Genomic DNA, 19,081 nt, shown 5'->3' on the forward strand with positions numbered 1-19,081 from the left:
ACTAATTTGTAGTAACTAGATTCGTACTTTACAAAGCGAACCTCACTCCCTGACACTACGTAATTTACCTCTGGCACCCATCACCCCTAACTCTGTGTGAGTTACATCCCCTGCCTCTCACTCCCTAACCTTATTATGTCCAGCACTTACATTCTATATGCCCCTCATAACAAATCACCCCCTATAGTCTTTGCATTTCAGAAACAAGGTCACCGGCCGATAAACCAGAGGCAAACGGACGCAATTACCAGACTGCTGGACCCCAATTACCGCGTGGCCTGATGCCAACTATGACTGTTTTGAAATAATGCAAAGAAAAGGAGGAATGCGAGACCTTCACTACTTTGATCCTCATCCTATACCCCGGACTGCGAGAGCCCCACATATAAAACCTTCCCTGATTCTCAAGGAGGGCGGACCCAGTTCTTGAGGCGCTAGCCGGCTGTGTCTTCCTTTCTGCCTGGCAGAAGAATAAAACCATCTCTCTCTTCCTCCAAAATCCCTGGCTCCGTATTTCTGTTCAGCCTCGGTGCACGGGGAAGCCGAGATTTCGACAACAGTCTGTGGCCAGTTCCCACACTAATTCCCCTCTACACCCACAGCCCTGGCCCAAGCCCGATCTTGTGCCTGGTTCCTCCATCAGGCCCTGACAAAACTCCCTGCCCGCACGGGGCGTCTCACATCCCACCCCAACGTGGTCTTTCTGAAGCATAAACGAGACTGTGACTCTCTCCCACCTGTAATCCCCCAAATGTTTCCCCACTTTCGCTAGGGTATCTGCTGGGAGAGACATCTGCCAAGGCCCTGAGAGTCCCCGGCATCCCCACGAGGCTGCTGGCTCCTGGGTTCCCTGACAATGAGCACCTCAGCCGGCCAGGCGACACGGCAGGAAACCCCAGAACCGCTCACCTCAGGAGGGGACTGGCACGGCCACGGCCTGATCAGAGAGAGCAGAGAAGGGCTCCCCAGCTGGGACACAGACTCTGCACGAGTGGCCTCTCCGTGAGCCACTACATCACCTCGTGTGACTTGAGGGAAGGAAGGACCGAGGCACACTTGGCTCCTAAGGAGGATGGGATAGGCTCAGCCATGTCCCCCCAAATTCACATGCTGAATCCCTAACCCCCAGGACCCCAGGATGTGGCTGTATGGGATTTTTAAAGAGGCGATCAAGGTAAAAATGAGGTCACTAGGGTGGATCCTAATCCAATAGGATTGGTGTCCTACAAGAAGAGATTAGGACACAGATAGGCACAGGGGGAGACCACGTGAGGACCTGGGGAGAAGATGGCTGTCTAAGCACCAAGTAGAGAGGCCTCAGGAGAAGCCAGCCTGCACACACCTTGATCTCAGACAGCATCCAGGACTGGGAGATCGGTCTGTTATTCAAGCTGCCCAGTCTGTGGTATTTGTTACGGCGGTCCTGAGCAGACTCACACGCAGGGTAACTCAGGGCTCAGACTGGACAGAGCCCACTCTCCATCCCCCTGTACGGGAGTTACAGGATCCTCAGGAACTGACGAGGGGGTCCCTGAGGAGAGGCACAAGACAGAAGGTGCTAGGCATTAACATGACTGCATTCACGTTAAACGTGCCTGAAGTCCATTCACATGAGATGGTCTTGTCCTGTATGTACGCCCACATCAGCACCTTCAGTCTGAACTGAGATCTTTGGCTTCACCACCTCCACTGAGAGCATTAGCTTCACCTGCTGTGGACCGTCTCCTATAGGATTTCCAGAACCACAAAGCATCGAAGCTTCACAGGACCCAGAGTCTGTGCGCTACCGTCCAGGTGACCCTCACAGCAGGGCCGCGCAGCTGCCCACCAGATCCCATTTCCCTTTTTCCTGTTCACAGCTACCCTGCACCTCCCAGCCTTCCCACCCCTTACAGCTGGGGCACAGTGTCTCGTGTTACCAAGGGGGAGAGGTGGAGGTGGTGAGGGCCTTGGCCAGACTGCATCCTAGGACAGAGGGCATGATGCCCACCTGGTCACCCCACCCTGCTGGTTGGAGCCCTCACCTGGAAGCAGGGAGGAGAAACAAGGTGGACAGAGTCTGGGCCCTGCCACCCACCTGCCCTGGACTCTCACAAGAAGGGGACAGGGACATCTTGAGCTTCAGCCCATTTTGGGGGGGACACTTTGTTCCAGTAACAAACCTTTGCCCTAAAAGCCAAGGTGCTTTACAAACCCCTCCCCAGCTGTCACAGAAAGTCAGACTTAACTTCATCACACTTTTCTCAAACCCCAGCTCATGCTGAGACCACCACTCAGCCTCAGAGTCAGCATTGGGCCCCCAGAAACCCTAAATCAGTGGCTGGACACCACAACGTTGAGGGGTCAAGTAGGAAGCCCATCCCTAAAGGTGCGGGTTGCACACGGCCTCCCGAGCTTCTTACACCGGTACATGTTGGGGGTATTTCAATCCTGACTGAGGACATTTAATGTCACCATTCATGTTGCTAATTAAGAACCCACTAGTTAGAGGAAAACCCTATCAAGAGACTTGCTACACTGATGAAAATTTCTGAAGTTGGTCGGAGGCGGGGCGTTTTCTCACATGCTGCCAGCAGCCCCCCACAAGGGGCATCCTCATTGGAAAGCTGCTTGGACCGTGCGGAGGTGTCTCTTTGTAAACGTTAGCTGACCTCCAAGCCAGTTGCTCCTGAACTTTACCCACCCTTCCCAGGAAAGCCGCCTGAATATGTGCAAGGACCTCACAGGCTGGAGGAAAGGGCTTGCAGCCACCCCGGCGACAGCACACGTGCTACGTGGGCTCCTGCACGTCACACAGGACGGTCCTGGCCCCGGCTGCTCTTCTGGAAGCTTTCCATTCCCCTACCCGAGTTACCCCTCCTGTCCTGGCCCCCACTGCCCTTTCCTCGCTTCCTCACCTCTGCCCGGGGAGAACTTCCAGGAGAGGCCCGCTCAGACCGGGCCACCCTCAAGGCCGTGGCCCCTCCCTCCCTCCCACCAGCCTAGCCCCGAGACTGCTGACGGAGCAGAGAATATGGCAACAGGCACAGCTGCAGGGGCTCTTGCTGCCGGGAGGGGTGTTTACAGTGACCTCAGCCCAGGCACACCTGGGGAGGGCTGGCCGGCCGGGTCAGGCTGCCCAGGTCAGCCGATCCTCGCCCCTCAGGGGCTCATAACTGCAGAAAACGGGCCTTGTTGTGCCGGCCAGGCCCAAGGAACAGGTGTGGGGCCCTGAGGGTCAGGACTGACATGGGGCTACAACTCTGGCCGATTTTCTAATCATTTTAACTGGCTCGTGAGTAGGAAACAACTTCAAGAAGACCCTCTCCACACGAGAGGAACCCAGGAGTCAGGGAGAGGAGGGGTGGTGAGTGGAGACAGAGGCCTGGTGCCCCGGCTGCAGTGGAAGCCCCCGGAAGACCAGGCGGAGGGAGGCCGCACAGAGTGAAGCCCAGGGTCACAGACCTGTCGGAGCTGCTGTTTGTTAGTTCAGGTCCTGCTCTGAGGTGCTCAGGGTCAGCTCTGACCAACAGGTGGGCTGGGGTGCTCTGCAACGAGGGCTAACGTGCACGGTTCCTGTGTGCCCAGCCCTGCCGGGGTACCTGCCCAGGGGAGCTCCATACCCTGGGAGGGGCCTGCCCACGAGAGCCCCAGGGGCTGCCGGGTGCCTGCCCAGGTGAGCTCCATATCCTGGGAGGGGCCTGACCACGAGAGCCCCGGGGGCTGCCGGGTGCCTGCCCAGGTGAGCTCCATACCCTGGGAGGGGTCTGCCACGAGAGCCCCGGGGGCTGCTGGGTGCCTGCCCAGGTGACCTCCATACCCTGGGAGGGGCCTGACCACGAGAGCCCCGGGGGCTGCTGGGTGCCTGCCCAGGTGAGCTCCATACCCTGGGAGGAGCCTGACCTCGAGAGCCCCGTGGGCTGGGAGGAGCATGTGAATGAGCGTCCTCTCTATGCAGCCAGCACAGAGTTGCTTAGCGACTTCCCTGTGGGCGGTGCTGGGGTGAGATGAGAACCAGGAGCTACTGAGGGCCCCCTGAACCCCCATCTAGGCCCAGCCACAGTGACGAGGTCAGTAGGCGGTTGCTGGCTGCTGTGCTGCGTGAGGGAGGCCCCACCAGTACCTCTTGTTTCTTCTACCTGACACCACGGAGGCCTCCCCAGGACAGAGCGGACAGCCTGCACAGGATGAGTGGGAGCTCCTGGTGACCCTGCAGGGGACATGAGAGGGACGGACCAGGCAGGAGGGGAGTGGGCACCTAGGCAGAGCCGTGGGGCTTGGGGCCCAAGGGGGCATTTCTGGGTCTCAGCTGGGAGTGGACGGGCAGGTGGTGAGTGTCACCCAGGAAAGCTGCTCTGGTGACGTGAGGCTGAACACGCTTCAAGGTGATATAAACTTCCTGGGTGACCCCAAAAACAGCATTGTGAGATGAGTCCCATGAAAGGAAGGTTTTGTAAGAGGAATCTTGCTGAAGGGAAGGCTTGCAAAGTGAATCCGCCTAAGAGGAGGCCCTGTGAGCCAGTCCCCTCAGAGGGGGGACATGGAACCTGCTGGGAACAATCGTTCACCCTGGGCGGGCGATGGGCACAGACCCCACTTCCTGCTCCCACATCTGTGCTTCTGCGTAGGTTACTTGGCTTCTTGGAGTCTCAACTTCCCAGTCTGTTCATCGGGTGACAGTAGCATGGATTGACTAGTAATTTGCTCAGAACAGGGTAGAAAGGGGTCCCATGGAAATTCCACAGAACACCATCAGAATGGGAATCGCAGGCCCTGTTTCCCGCAGGTCTGTCTTCAGGATCAGGAGAGCAAATCTGAGCAGACTTGCAGCAGAGCCCAGGGATGGGCTCAGTTTGGTGGGTCCTCCTGTTTCCTGAACCTCAGAGAAGGGAGGCTCCAGTGGGTAGTGGCGTGTTTACCCCACACCTGGGAGCATCTGGACCTCAAGTCCCAGCAGCCGCTGAGCCCTATCAGCCCAGCATCTGGGGCCCCAGGAGGCAGGCGGGAAGCCTGGAGGGCTCAGGCAGGAAGCACTGGTGTGGTCATCACCCGTGCGGAAGCTTCCGAGCCAGTGTCCAGTGGGAGCTCTTGCCCTGCCCATGAGTCTCAAATCCACAGCACAGATCAGCTGCTAGCGGCTCCGTTTGTTCTCTAGACACAAAGCAAAGTCCTCAGACCCAGTATGTCCACGGCCCGTGAAAAGACACGTCTGGTCTGGCACCAGGAGCTGCCTCTGGGTCCCTCCTGACTGGACGCCCAGCAGCCAGTGTCACCACGTCATGACCGTCAGGTGGTGTCGGGCGTGGGGGGACGAGAGCACACGGTCCAGGCCCACAGGGGACCATGCTGTCCACGGAACCAGTGCTGTGGCCATAGGTGTGCCCTCCACCACCCCACGGGCAGAGACCACCGTCCCCTTACACACTGTTACCAAATCAAGTCATATGAACCCTACTCGGGCCCTAGCCTGGCTGAGGATCACTGCCTCGACAGGGAACGTTTCCTTTTTCCATTCTGGTTCAAATAGGCGAATAACGAAACCAAAGCTGAGACCGACAGAGCACAGGCTTTATTCAGTGGCCAAAGAATGGAGAAGAGGGAACTAAGTTCACAAGTAAACTTCTCGCCCACCTGGAGCGAGTGATTTAATGTTAAAGAGTAAAGACACAATCAGCTCAGTAACTGGCCACGGGGCCTGGAGGGGCCAAGGCTAACCTGAGCTGGAGGAACGTGGGTGCCTGCCTGGACGCTCAGAGGCCAAGGGCTGTTCTGAGACGTGCTTGGACACCCGTGCAGATGGAACAAAGGATCCATCCAGTCCCAAGAGGGCCCCACCAGCCCTCACGAACGCAACACCAGACTTCCCTGGTGGCGCAGTGGTTAAGAATCCACCTGCCAATGCAGGGGACACGGGTTTGAGCCCTGGTCCGGGAAGATCCCACATGCTGCGGAGCAACGAAGCCCGTGCGCCACAACTACTGAGCCTGAGCTCTAGAAGCCGCGAGCCACAACTGCTGAAGCCCACGCACTTAGAGCCTGTGCTCTGCAACAAGAGAAGCCACTGCAATGAGAAGCCCCCACTCGCCGCAACTAGAGAAAGCCTCCGTGCAGCAATGAAGACCCAACACAGCCAAAAATAAATAAATTAATTAATTTTTTTTAAAAAAAGGCAGCACCTGGGGGCTGGCAGACTGATGCACCGAGTCTTACATCACGTCTACTTAGTATCCTGCATGTCAGGGCCATGCTGGACCTGGGGCTGCCCAGACAGAGTGGGGCCTGCATCACCCTTCCCAGGAGGGAGGGTGGAGGGAAACCCTGCATGACCTCTGAGGCCCTAAGAACCCTTGACTAAGGCTAAGCTCAATTTGAAACAGTGGGTGACCAGAGCAGACATTTCATTCATCTATCAATCAGAATCCAGCACTGGAGGAGCAGAAAACAGTGGCCTCGCTCAACCTTGACGCTAATCCTGACATGGACCCTAACCCTAAACTCTGATCCTGACCCTAAGCCCTGACCTAACCTTAGCCTAACCCGTACCCTAAACCTGTACCTTACCCTAACCCACGCTCTACCTATATCCTACCTGTACCCCAACTCTCACCCATACCCTAACACCCACTCTAACACAGAACCCTAACACCCTGAGACCAAAACCATAAACCTTAACCAATAAGCAAAACCATAACCATAACCAAACCATAAAATAGATTCATTAACCATACCCATAAATAACTCATTAACCATAAAACTTAAACCATAACAGCAACCATAAACCATACACAGCCCCAACCCTCACACCAGCCCCAGCCCTAATGCTAACCCTCCAAACCACTTACACCAAGCCAAATCTAATCAGATTATACAAACACATCTTAAAAAAGAAAACTGGGGAATTCTCTGGTGGCCCAGTGGTTAGGACTCTGTGCTTTCACTGCCAAGGGCTCGGGTTCGATCCCTGACTGGGGAACTAAGATCCCACAAGCCATGGGACGTGGCCAAAATAAATAAATAAATTAAATGAAATAAAACCACTATTTTAAAAAAGATTTTAAAAATAAAGAAAACTACCCCAGTATACCTTATAAATATGAATGTAAAAATCTATCACAAAATAATAGCAACATGAAACCAACAGAACTTTAAATGGATAATGCCATAAGCAAGTATCTCTACACCAGAAATTTCAGGTTGCTCAACATATTAAAAGTAAGCAAGTATTAAACCACAAAAATGGTGTGAAGTAAAAACACATAATCGTATCAATTAAGGCAAAAAATCTACAATGAAAATCCAGTGTTATTTCATGATAAACACTCAAGAAAGCAGAAATAAAAGGAAATTTGTTCAATATGGAAAAGAGTAGTACAAAAAGCCACAGCAAACATCATGCTCAACGTTAAAGACTGAAAGATTTACTCCCAAAATCAGGAACAAGGCCAGGAAGCTGGCCTTCATCACCGTTACTCAATAGTGTACTGGAAGTTCTACCCAGAATCTTGAGGAAAGAAATAAAAGGCATCCGTGGGTGAATGGAAAAATTAAATCCCTGTCTCTTCACAGAACATAGGTCACATCATCTTATATCTAAAACTACCTAGAATCAGCAAAGAAATTATTTGAGCTAATCAACTAATTAAGCAAAGTTATAGAACAAAATATCAATTCATGAAAATCTATCTTATATGCATACGCTGGCAAAAAATAATCTGAAAAAGAATTTATGAGAACAATTCCATTTTTAATAATGTCAACATCAATATTTAGGAGTATATTTAAGCAAGGTACAAGACTTGTTTTTATGTATGTAAAGTTGTATGTTTGAAATTACTGGAAAGTGAATTGCTTTTCAAAACATCATGTATGTCAACAGCATGCCAGAAAAGCAGAGAAAACATCAAACTTCCATATAGAAGCCAAGCCTTACCCAGATCCAGTTCACCCAAAGTCCACATGTCATGTAGAGGCACTGTGGGAAGGTTATACTAGGAGCCGCTGTCCTCCGTGTTGTGGACGACCTGGATATGGTAGAAACAGTGGGATTTTTGAATTCCAATTTTCCACTTCATTCCACCAAAAAACTATTAGAAGTAATAAATGAATTCAGTAAAGTTGCAAAATCAATACACAGAAATCAATTGCATTTCTCAACACTAATAATGAACCATCAGAAAGAGAAAGAAAGCCACCCTATTTACAACTGCATCAAAAAGAACAAAATACCTGGGAATCAAGTCAACCAAGGAGGTGAAAGACCTGCACACTGAAAACTTTAAGACATTGATGAAGACACTGAAAAACACACCAATAAATGGAAAGAGAGCCTGTTCTCACGGAATGGAACAATTAATAGTGTTAAAACATCCATGCTACCCAAAGCAGTGGACACAGTGAATGCAGTCCCTCCCAAAATTCCATGGTGTTTTCCCCCAAAACAGAGCAAATCCTCCTAATATCTGTGGGGAACCACAAAGGACCCCAAATAGCCAAAGAAACCCTGAAAAAAGAGAACGGGCTGGAGGCAACTCCCTCCCTGACGTCACACTCTGCTGAGAAGCTACAGTCACCAAAACAGTGTGGAACTGGCTCAAAACGGGCACAGGGACCAGAGGAACAGGACAGAGAGACCAGAATTCAACCCACAGGTGTGTGGTCAGTTAACTCACAAGAAAGGAGCCAAGAACATACGCCAGGGAAAGGACAGTCCCCTCAATAAACGGTGCTGGGAAAACCGGACGCCACACGCCAAAGAACAACACTGCACTCTGTCTACACCACATACACAAACTGGCTAAAACCCACAATTTTCCATTTTCCGATATGATAGTTACCCAGGGGAGGAGTACTGCTAAGAGAATTTGACTATCGAATGAACTCTCAGTGTTTCTGCAAGAAAAGCAGCCATTTTCAGTCCTGGCTCATTAACAAGGTGAATCAGACAGTCTGACATACTGATTTGTCTGACATCTTCCGTATTTAATAACCTTAGTATTTCTGTCCCAGAACGGAATGCCACATATTTTCATGAGGGCACCGAAGGTCATAGGGCACAAATAAATGTTCAAAAACTAGAAGAACAGAGCCTTTGCAGATTGCGGGGATGAGTTCCATAATTTAACAAATGTGATCTTGGTATTTGCACGTCTCTGAAAATTAGAACCAAACAAACACGTTATGAATTGATAGAACCTGGTGGGGTTTGTTTTTAAGAACATTTTGACTGTAATTTTCCATCAAAACAAGATCCATGCCTAGAACGTTAATGAATGCAGAATCTATTTGTCCCTCCCTGTTAGCCAAATGCAACCTGAACACAGAAGGCTGGGAGCCCCCTGGGGCTCAGGGTGAGATAAAGCCGAGGGGAGAGTGGCCTGAGGAGCCAAGGGGCAGCCTGCAGCGCTGGTGCTAAGGGAGCGGCTTTGTCTGTGCCGTGTTCCGCTTGCAGATGGGTGGCGTTATAGCGTGAGTAAATGCTGATGAAGTTACGGAGTCCAAGCTCTCTCTGCTCGCCGCACGACAGGCCAGTAAATCGGAGACGAGGCGTTGAGGCAAGGAGTATGACATTCGGAAGGCCTGCAGACGGAGAAGATGGCGGACTGGGGTGCCCAAAAACCGTCTTATTAGGGATCTGGATGCCACTTTCTTTTATAGAATCAGAGAGGGAGAGGCGGTGAGGAAGTAAAGTGAAAAGGGCTATCAGTCTTGCAAAACGTCTCCTGGAATGGCCAGCCTCGGTGAGGGGATGTGTTACTTTCTTCTTTCTTGCAGCCATTCACAGGTTGGCAGGGTCAGATTGTCTCCCTGTGAGATGAACAGAGGCACTTTAACATTCAGGCAGAGGGTTCCCTGAGGCAGACCATTATGTATGATTATAATAACAAAAGCAACGAAAAGCAAAGGTTAATGTCAAAGAAACAGATCCAACAAGGAGTCAAAATTGGCTCTTCCCTGTTACACTGAGAATGATGCAGTAGAGATAAAAACATGATACTGCAGAAAGAGATGACAAAGCCTTCATGTAGGGAGAAGTAATAGAGGAGGGTTGCCATTGGTATGCGTGAAGACAGGTCCTCTCTGGCAACAGGAAGAAACACAAACCTGGAAATGAAGACAGGTTGATAGATTTGGTGATAAGACTATGTGTAGTTTTTTTCTGACCTATTCAGTTTCTCAGTGAAATTAAGAGCTGAGGCTCAGAGGGTAAGACAGGAGGGGCAGTGTGACAATAGCCATCTCAAAGTATGGGAGGACACCCATCCTGGGAATCTAGAAGTCATGGGCAGCACTAAGGCCCCACCCAAGGCGAGGTCTTGACATGAGGTCCGCACACCCTGCTGAGGGTGGGACGGGAAGAGGGTTTGACTGTGAGTGAGGGAATGTTCATAACTGTGGTGCAGTAGATCCAGGCCAGCTGGACGGATGCGGGTAGGACTGTGACAGTTGGCCAGAGCAGTTCCTGAGTAACTGCTGGGCACCAGAGGCAGCGAGCTGAGGGACAGGACAAGGCCAGAGGCAGGGGCACCTGAAATAGAAATTGAGCAGGGAGGTCAGTTATTGGTATTGCAAAGACCAGGGGATAACCTTGACAGTGACTGACTGAAGCAGGTGGAGGGCAACACCACAGGAGGGGAGGAGGCCAGGGGAACGAAGGTCAAGGTGTGGGATGGGTTAGGCATGTGCATAGCAAAGTCACCAAGAATGGTACCCGGAGGAGTGAGCAGAGCAAGACAGGATTGAGGGGCTCAAATCCTCAGCCACTGTGAGAGATTGTTGGGGATTCCGTAACTGACAATGCCTGCGAAGGGCTGCAGGAGCAACGTTCAACAGCATGTGATTCCAGGGGGCTGGCGTTTGAGGAAAAAGAAAAACCACAATCCAAATGTAGTAAAGGAGGGCACCTAGCCCACCTCCAGTCGGGGCAGCTGTTTTGTTGCGGGAGGGGGCGGCAGATCACGCTCAGAGACTGAGACTGTCTTTGCCAATAGTTTATTCAACACAGGTTCACGGCGGGAGTTACAATAATTGCTCAAGCCAATAGCATACAGGATAATGTCTCTTTATAATAAGCCAATAAAGAAATAACATAATCCAAACAAACGACAGATTAATTACACTGTTGTCCCACACAAGGGGAGATGACAGGAATAAAGTCCACATTTAGTCGAGGTGAGATTCTCAAGAGAGTCGGCTTAACCAACCAGGAGCCGGCATCCAGTGTCCTGTTGCTAGGGAGTGACCCTGACACAGCTCACTTCATTCTTAAATCAAAACAACTTTTCTTCCAAAAAAAACTGTTTTGGGTCTTTGTCATAAGCAGGTGGATTAAAACAACTTCACTCAAGTCATAAAAAAGTGCATTTGAAATCATATCAAACCAATACACAGCACTCTGGAGACTGGGAGAAAAGTGCAGAGGAAGGGGAATAAATGCTGGGCAGACGGTCTCCACTGGAGCCGGAGGGATTCAGAAGGGCAGATATCCAGGCCCTGCCCCCGGGACCCTGCTTCCATGGGTCTGGACTATGTCACAGCCCAGGGACAGCACCTTTAAACAACTCTCCAGGTGACCCAGCAAGCAGCCAGAGGACCACTAAGTTAAAGAAGATGGTGGGTCCATCAAAGCACAATCAGAGCAAGGCCTGTCCCACTGACCAGAACCCCTTGGGCCTTTGGGGACGGGGAGGGGCTCAAATTTGCCGGAAGCAGTCTCACCCATGAAGCCACATTGTTTTGTTACAGATGACCTCATTACACGTTATTTCTCCTATGTTCTTGGAATTATGAGTATAAGTAGGTTGTATCATCCATGGATTTCATTTCATGCTAGCAAAGGGGACTACAGACTATTTGTTATAAACAGACACCCAAGTGGATGAGAAGCTCCGAGTGCCCAGAGGACACAGGACAAGGGTCTGGGGTCTGTGACGGACTCGGGGGCAGCTGGGGGCAAGTGAGGGGCAGGGTGACAAGCAGAGGCCGCGTAACCAATCCGGACAAGGTTGATCTGGAGATGTCAGTACTGAATGAGGAGCCCCCGGGGGCCAGGCAGGGCCTGAAACCCTGGATCCTCACAGGGACCCTGCGGCAAGTGGGCCTGTCCTGCAGGATGCCATCGGCCACCAGGTGGCAGCATGGGACAGGAGAAGAGGGCCCAAGGCGCAAGGGCCCGGACTGCAGCACTGCTCTGGGGGCGGTCTGGTTATGGGCCCAGGTGCTGCAGCCCCCTTCCTCCATCGTAGCACTGGACTGCCTCCCCCAGATCCTAGACTTCCCCAGGCTGGATGACCACAGAAGGAAGCTGAGTCAGACTGCAGCCCCTCCTCACTTCCTGCAAGTGACCGGGTAATCCCACCAGGTCCCAGAGACGGCCCAGCTCCTCGCCCCTCAGTCACTCTCGGGCCCACCCTCCATCCCCTGGAGGCTGCTGCTCACTTCGGGCCTCCCTTGGCCCTGGGCCCACCTCCTACCGCCCAGATCTGCAGATGCCAGGAAGTCCCCCACCCCTGCGCCAGTGGAGACCTCCAGGCTGCCTCGGAGATCAGAGCCCAGCGCTGGCCCACAAAGCACGCTGAGTGGAGGGGGGATTCCTACCCCAAAAGAAAGGCCTGGGCCTCGCCCAAGGGCCGGCCCCTCTCAGCCACAGCCAAGCGAGGCCAGAGGCCCTCAGCATCCCCAGGCACACCACCCTTCCTTGCTGACCAGGCTCACGTCGCCCCCTTGCCTCTGTCCACTCGCCCCAAACGTCTGCCAAGCACCCTTCGCACAGCACCCCAGGCCCCTTGCTGCTTGGCACCCACTGCAGGGCAGGGGGAGAGGACACACCCTCAGCTGCCCCACCGGTGCTCTCACTGGCCGGGTCCTGATGCGCAGGTCGGAGCCGCCCCCAGGACAGGCGCCTGGGAGGCATAAAGCAGGCCAGGGCAGCTCCTGAGGAACCCCTGCTTCCGCCCTCCTGCTACTGGCACTCACCCTGCTCTGCACCTGTGCTGAGTCTGTGCGCTGACAGGTGCTCCCAGCACATTCGGGGGGCTGGTGTCGGGGGGAAACGGGCGGGAACATGGGAAGCTAGAAATCCAGGCACTGGGCCCAGCAGTGATTGGTGCCCACCTTCCCGGGCACCCCAACCCACCTCCGTCACAGAACACAGACGTGGGCAATGACCCTGGTGCCCTTGGCGACCCCAGTCCCCAGGAAACCCTACCCCAACCCCAGCCCAGCTCAACCTCTCTCCGAGCCCCTGTGTCACCACCAAGCGCAATGTCACCAACCCAGCCCAGGCCAGGCTGACCCTGACCCCGATCCAAGCTCCAGGTCAGCCAACCTCACACGGAGGGGAAATTCCCCCTGAGTCAGAGGCTTGGCTTTCCTTCCTCAGTGACGCTAGGGAACCCAGGGCGGAAAGAGGCAGCTGACGCTAGGGTGACGGGAGGGCTCTGCGGGCAGGTGGAGCTGGGGGGGTGCTTTGGAGGAAGATCTGGGGCAGGTGAGGTGGACATTGATGGGGAAAGTCTGGAGGCGGCTGCGGTTAGAGGTGGGAGGTCTGCGGGTGGAGCCCTGGCCTGGCCTCATCTCACCCCAACGCAGGGCTGGCCACGGGGGAGGACCACAACGAGTCTTTCATCGACTTCCTGCAAACGCTGCTGGTGGGGTCCGCAGAGGAGCTCTATGAGGGGCCCCTGGGCAAGTACGACGTCAGTGCAGATGCCAAGGCAGCGGTGACTGAGCTCAAGTCCTGCATAGATGGCCTGCAGCCCATGCACAAGGCGGAGCTGGTCAAGCTGCTGGTACCGTGGCCAGGGGGGCACCCCATTCCCTAAAGGCCTGCAGCCCTAGCAGCACCCACAGTCCTACCCCTCGGGCCCTCCACCAAATGCCATAGCCCCTCATCACCCACCCAGTGCAGCAACCCCGTACCCCAGCACCCCACAGACACCCTGACCTGCCTCAGCCAGCAGGCGTGGGCATCCCAGACCTCACTGCCTGCAGAGCAGCCCTCAGCCGCCCCCTACATGCACATACATGCATCCGCACACGCTCACACCTGACACACACACACACGCAAACACACATGCGCACACCCCGCTTCCCCAGCTGCTGGGCGGGGCCTGGCGGCAATGTGCCAGAACCCACCATCCCCCCAGAGGCTGGCCTGGGCCTGCTTGCCTGATGGAGCTGTGGCTCTCTGGTTACTGATCACCGGGCACGGGAACCCCAGGCCTCTTGGCCCACGCGTGCCTGCCTTCCAGGGGCAAGTGCTGGGCAGTCAGGACGATGCCCAGTGGGCCCCAGATGTGGACCCCAGATGCGGCTGCAAGTGCAGCCGTAGGACCAGCCGCACACGCAACCGTGACGACGACACCCCTACCACGTCCCCACGCGTGAATTTATCCTCAAGCCACCCAGCCAATACAGCCCCCTGCAGCTCAGCCTCTGGCTCCTGTCTCTCCCCACCCTCAGGCACACAACTACAGGCGCACACACAGGGTCATGTGAGCGGAGCACACACGTATAAGTCACCCCACATAGAGGGCAGACCCACCGACAGAAATCCAGGCAGACGCCCTCGTAGGCAGGTGGACAAAGCAAGACAGACAGGTAGGCAAGACATGTGGATGCAGGGAGGCATCAGGACACAAGAAGGCCTGCGGAGGCAGAGGCTGGGGGCAGGGGCTCAGAGCGGGGAGGGGCAAAGAGCCCCCAGAGAGGGGAAGTGGCCAGGGCTGGGGGAAGAGGCTGCGTGCGGGTGCTCCGCATCGGAAGGTCATCATTCTGAGACAATAAATGTGCACAGTATACACATGACACGGGTCCAGGGGATTGAGAAGTCACCCAAGGAAAGAGACGGAGCCCCGGCTGGAGCCCCAAGAAGAACATGCTAATGAGGACACTCAGGGTCCGACAGGTGGGCACAGCCAGCATGACGCAGGAGGGAGAGCAGGGTCGGGGGAAGGTCCCTCCGGAGAGCAGCAGCTTCCGATGCCAACTGCTGCCCCCACCCCAAACCAGGGCAGACCCTGCTGCTCCCTGGATCCCAGGATCCCCAACAGCCAGAACCTTCTTGTGCCTCAGTTTCCCCAGCTCAATCCTTCCCCGGGGGCAGGACTGAGGAGGTTCAGCCCTGCCCCTAAGGACCTTACTCCTTGGCCACTCTGGCTCTGGGCCCCATGGCCTCACTGTCCTAGCCCAGGACCTGGCTGTCCCCTTCCTGCCCTCTGCACCTCTGGCCTGCACCCTGCAACGAGGAGCAAAGTCCCGGGTCCCGAGCCAGGCACGGTGGTGGGGGTGGGTCCCACGGGCTGAGGCCATTGTCTCCATCACACAGACAGTGATCTAGAACCCACCACCCCACAGAGCCACATTCTAGAGCTCAGGGGCCGGGACCCTTCCCCAGTTCTCGAAGCCCCCAGGGGGAGAGGAGAGAGAGGAAGAGGCCTTCCTCTCCAGGCTCCTTTTCTGGAGCTCCCTGGCACCGAGGCCGGTGCGCCGGGATCGCCTCTGAGAAGGCTCGGCCCGTAGGCTGCTCTGAGCAGTGCTCCTGGACTAAGGAGGTGAGGGCCCCTCCAGAGCGGACCCCTCCCCACCCCACAGCACAGTCTCATCCAAGAAGCTGCCCACCTTTGCCCACTGCTCCTTGCCCAGTCATGCCCAGGGTCCTCTGAGCAGGAAGAACCTGCGCAGACCCCCTTAGAGCCGTTGCGGGGGGTCCATGAGCGCTGAAGGAGACGCTCTCACGGGCTTGCCCACAGGCTCTGATGCTCCTCCGCTCGGCGGGTTGGTGCGGCAGAATCTCCCGCTGCTCTTAAGTCTGGGCCTCAGCTCGAGACCCCACTGAGGAGGCTGCGGCCTGCAGTTCTGCCCCTCAGTGGGGGCAAAGGCAGTGCTGGGGGTGGAGGGCCCAGGCCTCCTGGCACCTGGTCACCCTCCCATCCATGGACAGAGCCAGTCATGGCGCAGGAGGTATGGGTGGGCACCTGGAGGCCCCATCGCCCCCGGGGACCCATCATGGCCCTCTACAGCAGCCCTGGACCCAAGTACCTGATTCCACCCACCACAGGTAAGCGCTTGGGAGCCTGGGAGGGGGCAGTGCGGGGGCAGGAGCCAGGTCTGGGGTGGGCCCGGGGACGGCCAGGGCTCATCCCTGACTCCCAGCCCATCAACCCCTCTGGGGTCAATGGGGGGTCGGGGGGAGAAGGGCAGGGTCTGGCTCCAAGCTGCTCAGAGCCCCTGCCCCACAGGCTTTGTGAAGCACACGCCCAACAAGCTGCGTGCACCGGCCTACAGCATCCATGGGGCCCCCATGCTCCTGGCAGAGAACTGCTCCCCGGGGCCCCGCTACAGCGTGAACCCCAAGATACTGAGGACTGGCAAGGACCTCGGCCCCGCCTACTCCATCCTGGGGCGCTACTGCACTAAGACCACGCTGACCCCCGGCCCTGGTGAGGGACTCTGGCCCTGTCGCAGCCCCGCCCAACCCTGCTGGTGGCCACTGCAGGCCTGGCAGGGCCAGGGTGTGAGGGGTACAGCCGTCCTCACCCTCCTGACCCACCTTTCTCCTCATGAAGGGGTACCATCAGGCCTGGAGGTGGAGCTGTGACCCCAGTGCAGCCTCTGAGACCCTAGTGCCCTACTCTGACCTGGGCCTTCCTTGGCCGAAGTCACCGCACCAGGCCCAAGTCAGACTTGCCCTCCTTCTCAAAGCAGCCCCTGCCTCCCCCCACCCCTGCAGCCAGCATTTCCATCGTGGACACCCCTGCACAATCCCGGTCGCCACTCACTGGGGCCCAGAGGCCCCACGCCTGCAACGTCGGGGGTCTTCCTAGAACTGCCTGAGCAGGGCCGGGCATCTGTTTGGATCTGTTGGATGGTCTGCTCCCAGCACCCACACCATTCCTCCCCCCACCCCCAGGCGACTACTTTCCAGAGAAATCTACCAAGCATGTGTTCGACTTGGCGCCCAGCCACTCCATTTCTGCCCGAACCAAGACCTTCCGAGTGGACAGCACCCCAGGTCCGCCGCAGCCCCGATGGCCCGTGGCTGACCGGGTCGAGGATCCCGGGCAGGGCGGGTGAGGGGGGCTGGCCTGATGGGGGCGGAGACTCTGGGCACAGGATTCCGTCCAGCCTGAGACTCGGTGCTTGTGCCCCCCACAGGCCCCGCTGCCTACATGCTGCCCGTGGTGATGGGGCCTCACACTGTCGGCAAGGCCTCCCAGCCCGCCTTCTCCATCAAGGGCCGCAGCAAGCTGGGCAGCTTCAGCGACGACCTGTACAAGGCAAGGGTCGCCCGGCTGGGGCAGAGCACTGCTTAGCCCCTAGAGAGATGGCCCATCGGGCCCCTTCCCCCAGAACCTAGGACCCACCAGCCTGCCCCCCATCCTCCCGAAGCCCCTCAGCTCCTTCATCCTCTCGGAGCCTGCCACACGTCTGTCCCCCCCGCCACTGGCCTACATCCCAGAGGTGAGGAGGGGCAGACAGTGGACGAGGACGCAGAGGCCGAGCCTCGGCATGGAGACTGATGGTGCTGAGGAGAGGCGGACAGGGACGGCTGTGTGGGGTGCTGCTCGAAGGGCGAGGGGCAGTCTGAGATGGGGTGGCATGCAGGAGGAAGCTGAGGAGAGGAGAAAAATAAGCTGTGACGTATTTTGGGGAGGAGGGTTCTGGCTGCAGAAACAGCCAGTGCAAAGGCCCTGAGGTGCTTGTGTACCCGGGGGCTTGGGGAGCCTGGGGAGACTGGCAAGGTGGCATCACAGCACCGCTGACCTCACCAGCCCAAGGTCCTTGAGTCCCCAACTGGGAAGAGCGCTCTCTCACACTCATGGAAGGGACAAGTCTGGGGCTGGCACAGACTGGGGTGTCATTGCCACGGCGAGGCTGAAGGGAAGGTGACATCCCACATAGAGAAGGGCCCCACAGCACTGGGGTACTGTCACATGGTGTGGCCATCGTTTGGAGACAGAAGAGTCCCCTGACACACAGACACACAGTGACTTGGGGCCTGAAACCCACTGTCTGATGCCGGCCCCTGCCCTCTGGGGTCGCACGCCCTGGCAGGCCGAGCCTGTCTGAGCCTCTTTCACCTCCCAGACCCCAGGTCCCGCAGCCTACCGCCAGACCAATGTCCAGGTGACTAAGTTCAAGGCTCCACAGTACACCATGGCTGCCCGAGTGGAGCCCCCGGGGGACAAGACCCTCAAGCCAGGACCAGGAGCCCACAGCCCTGAGAAGGTCTGGCAAGAGCACGGCCCGGAGGAGGGGGGGGGGGGACGGGCGGGGTGACACGACACGGCTGCAGGGGTCAGGCGGGGGCGGGCCTGTAAGCCTGCAGGGGTCGCGGGGGCCAGGCAGCACCAGAACACTGTGCATTCCGCACCAGCCTTCCCGGCGGCGGGCTCCCCAGACACTGGCGACGGCGAGCGCTGCTGAGTGCTCCGTGGCCAAGCCTGGCAGTGCGGACCTCCTGCTGGTCACCGTGGCCCGGGGCTTAGGGGGTACAGCAGCCCCGGCCCCAGTGAGGGCAGAGCCTGCGGGGTGGGGGCAGGGGTGCCGACTCCTCACAGCCTCTCCTCTCCCAGGTGACAGTGACCAAGCCCTGCGCCCCCATCGTCACCTTTGGCATCAAACATTCTGACTGCATGACACCCCTGGTGGTGGACGTGGAACAGCCCTGGCCCCGCCCCACCCGCCACGCCACGCCTCTGCACATCACGTGCCCCCAACAACAGATTCCCTGAGCTGAGGGCTTTGGGCGGCTCTACCAGCTGGGCTGCAGCCGGCCTGGCCCTGCAGGGCAGAGCATGCTTGCTTGGACAATTGTGACCAGCTATTTTTTCTATGCTTTCCCATTTGCTAAACGTGTTTCCTGCTGTGCCCAGATATACAATAAATCACGGATTCCGTTAGCAATGGTTTGCCTTGAGGGAGGATTAAGATTTCCCAGAAAGGGGCCCCCATAGGCGATCATGCCAGCCCATGTCGGGTCCCACCCTAGCTTCCAGGGCCTGGGGTCTGAGCAGAGAGGAGGGCTCCGGAGCACCAGACGCTGCTATGCCTGCCCTTCTGATTCTGCCTTGAGCGCTGCCCTCCGCGTTTTGTTGCAGCC

At 56.4% G+C, this 19,081-nt stretch overlaps 1 protein-coding gene across 1 annotated transcript; it reads left to right on the forward strand.

The window, feature by feature from the left end:
- The first annotated feature begins 15,927 nt into the window (after positions 1 to 15,927).
- On the forward strand, positions 15,928 to 18,713 carry CIMAP1A (ciliary microtubule associated protein 1A). Its single transcript, XM_007171215.2, has 6 exons — positions 15,928 to 16,036; positions 16,218 to 16,418; positions 16,889 to 16,990; positions 17,134 to 17,255; positions 18,067 to 18,207; positions 18,555 to 18,713. Exons 1-6 carry the CDS (start codon positions 15,928 to 15,930, stop codon positions 18,711 to 18,713), a joined length of 834 nt encoding a protein of 277 aa, XP_007171277.1.
- Positions 18,714 to 19,081: the final 368 nt, after the last annotated feature.

The sequence above is a fragment of the Balaenoptera acutorostrata genome, chromosome 9 (genome assembly GCF_949987535.1).
Source record: "Balaenoptera acutorostrata chromosome 9, mBalAcu1.1, whole genome shotgun sequence".
Classification (NCBI taxonomy): Eukaryota; Metazoa; Chordata; class Mammalia; order Artiodactyla; family Balaenopteridae; genus Balaenoptera; species Balaenoptera acutorostrata.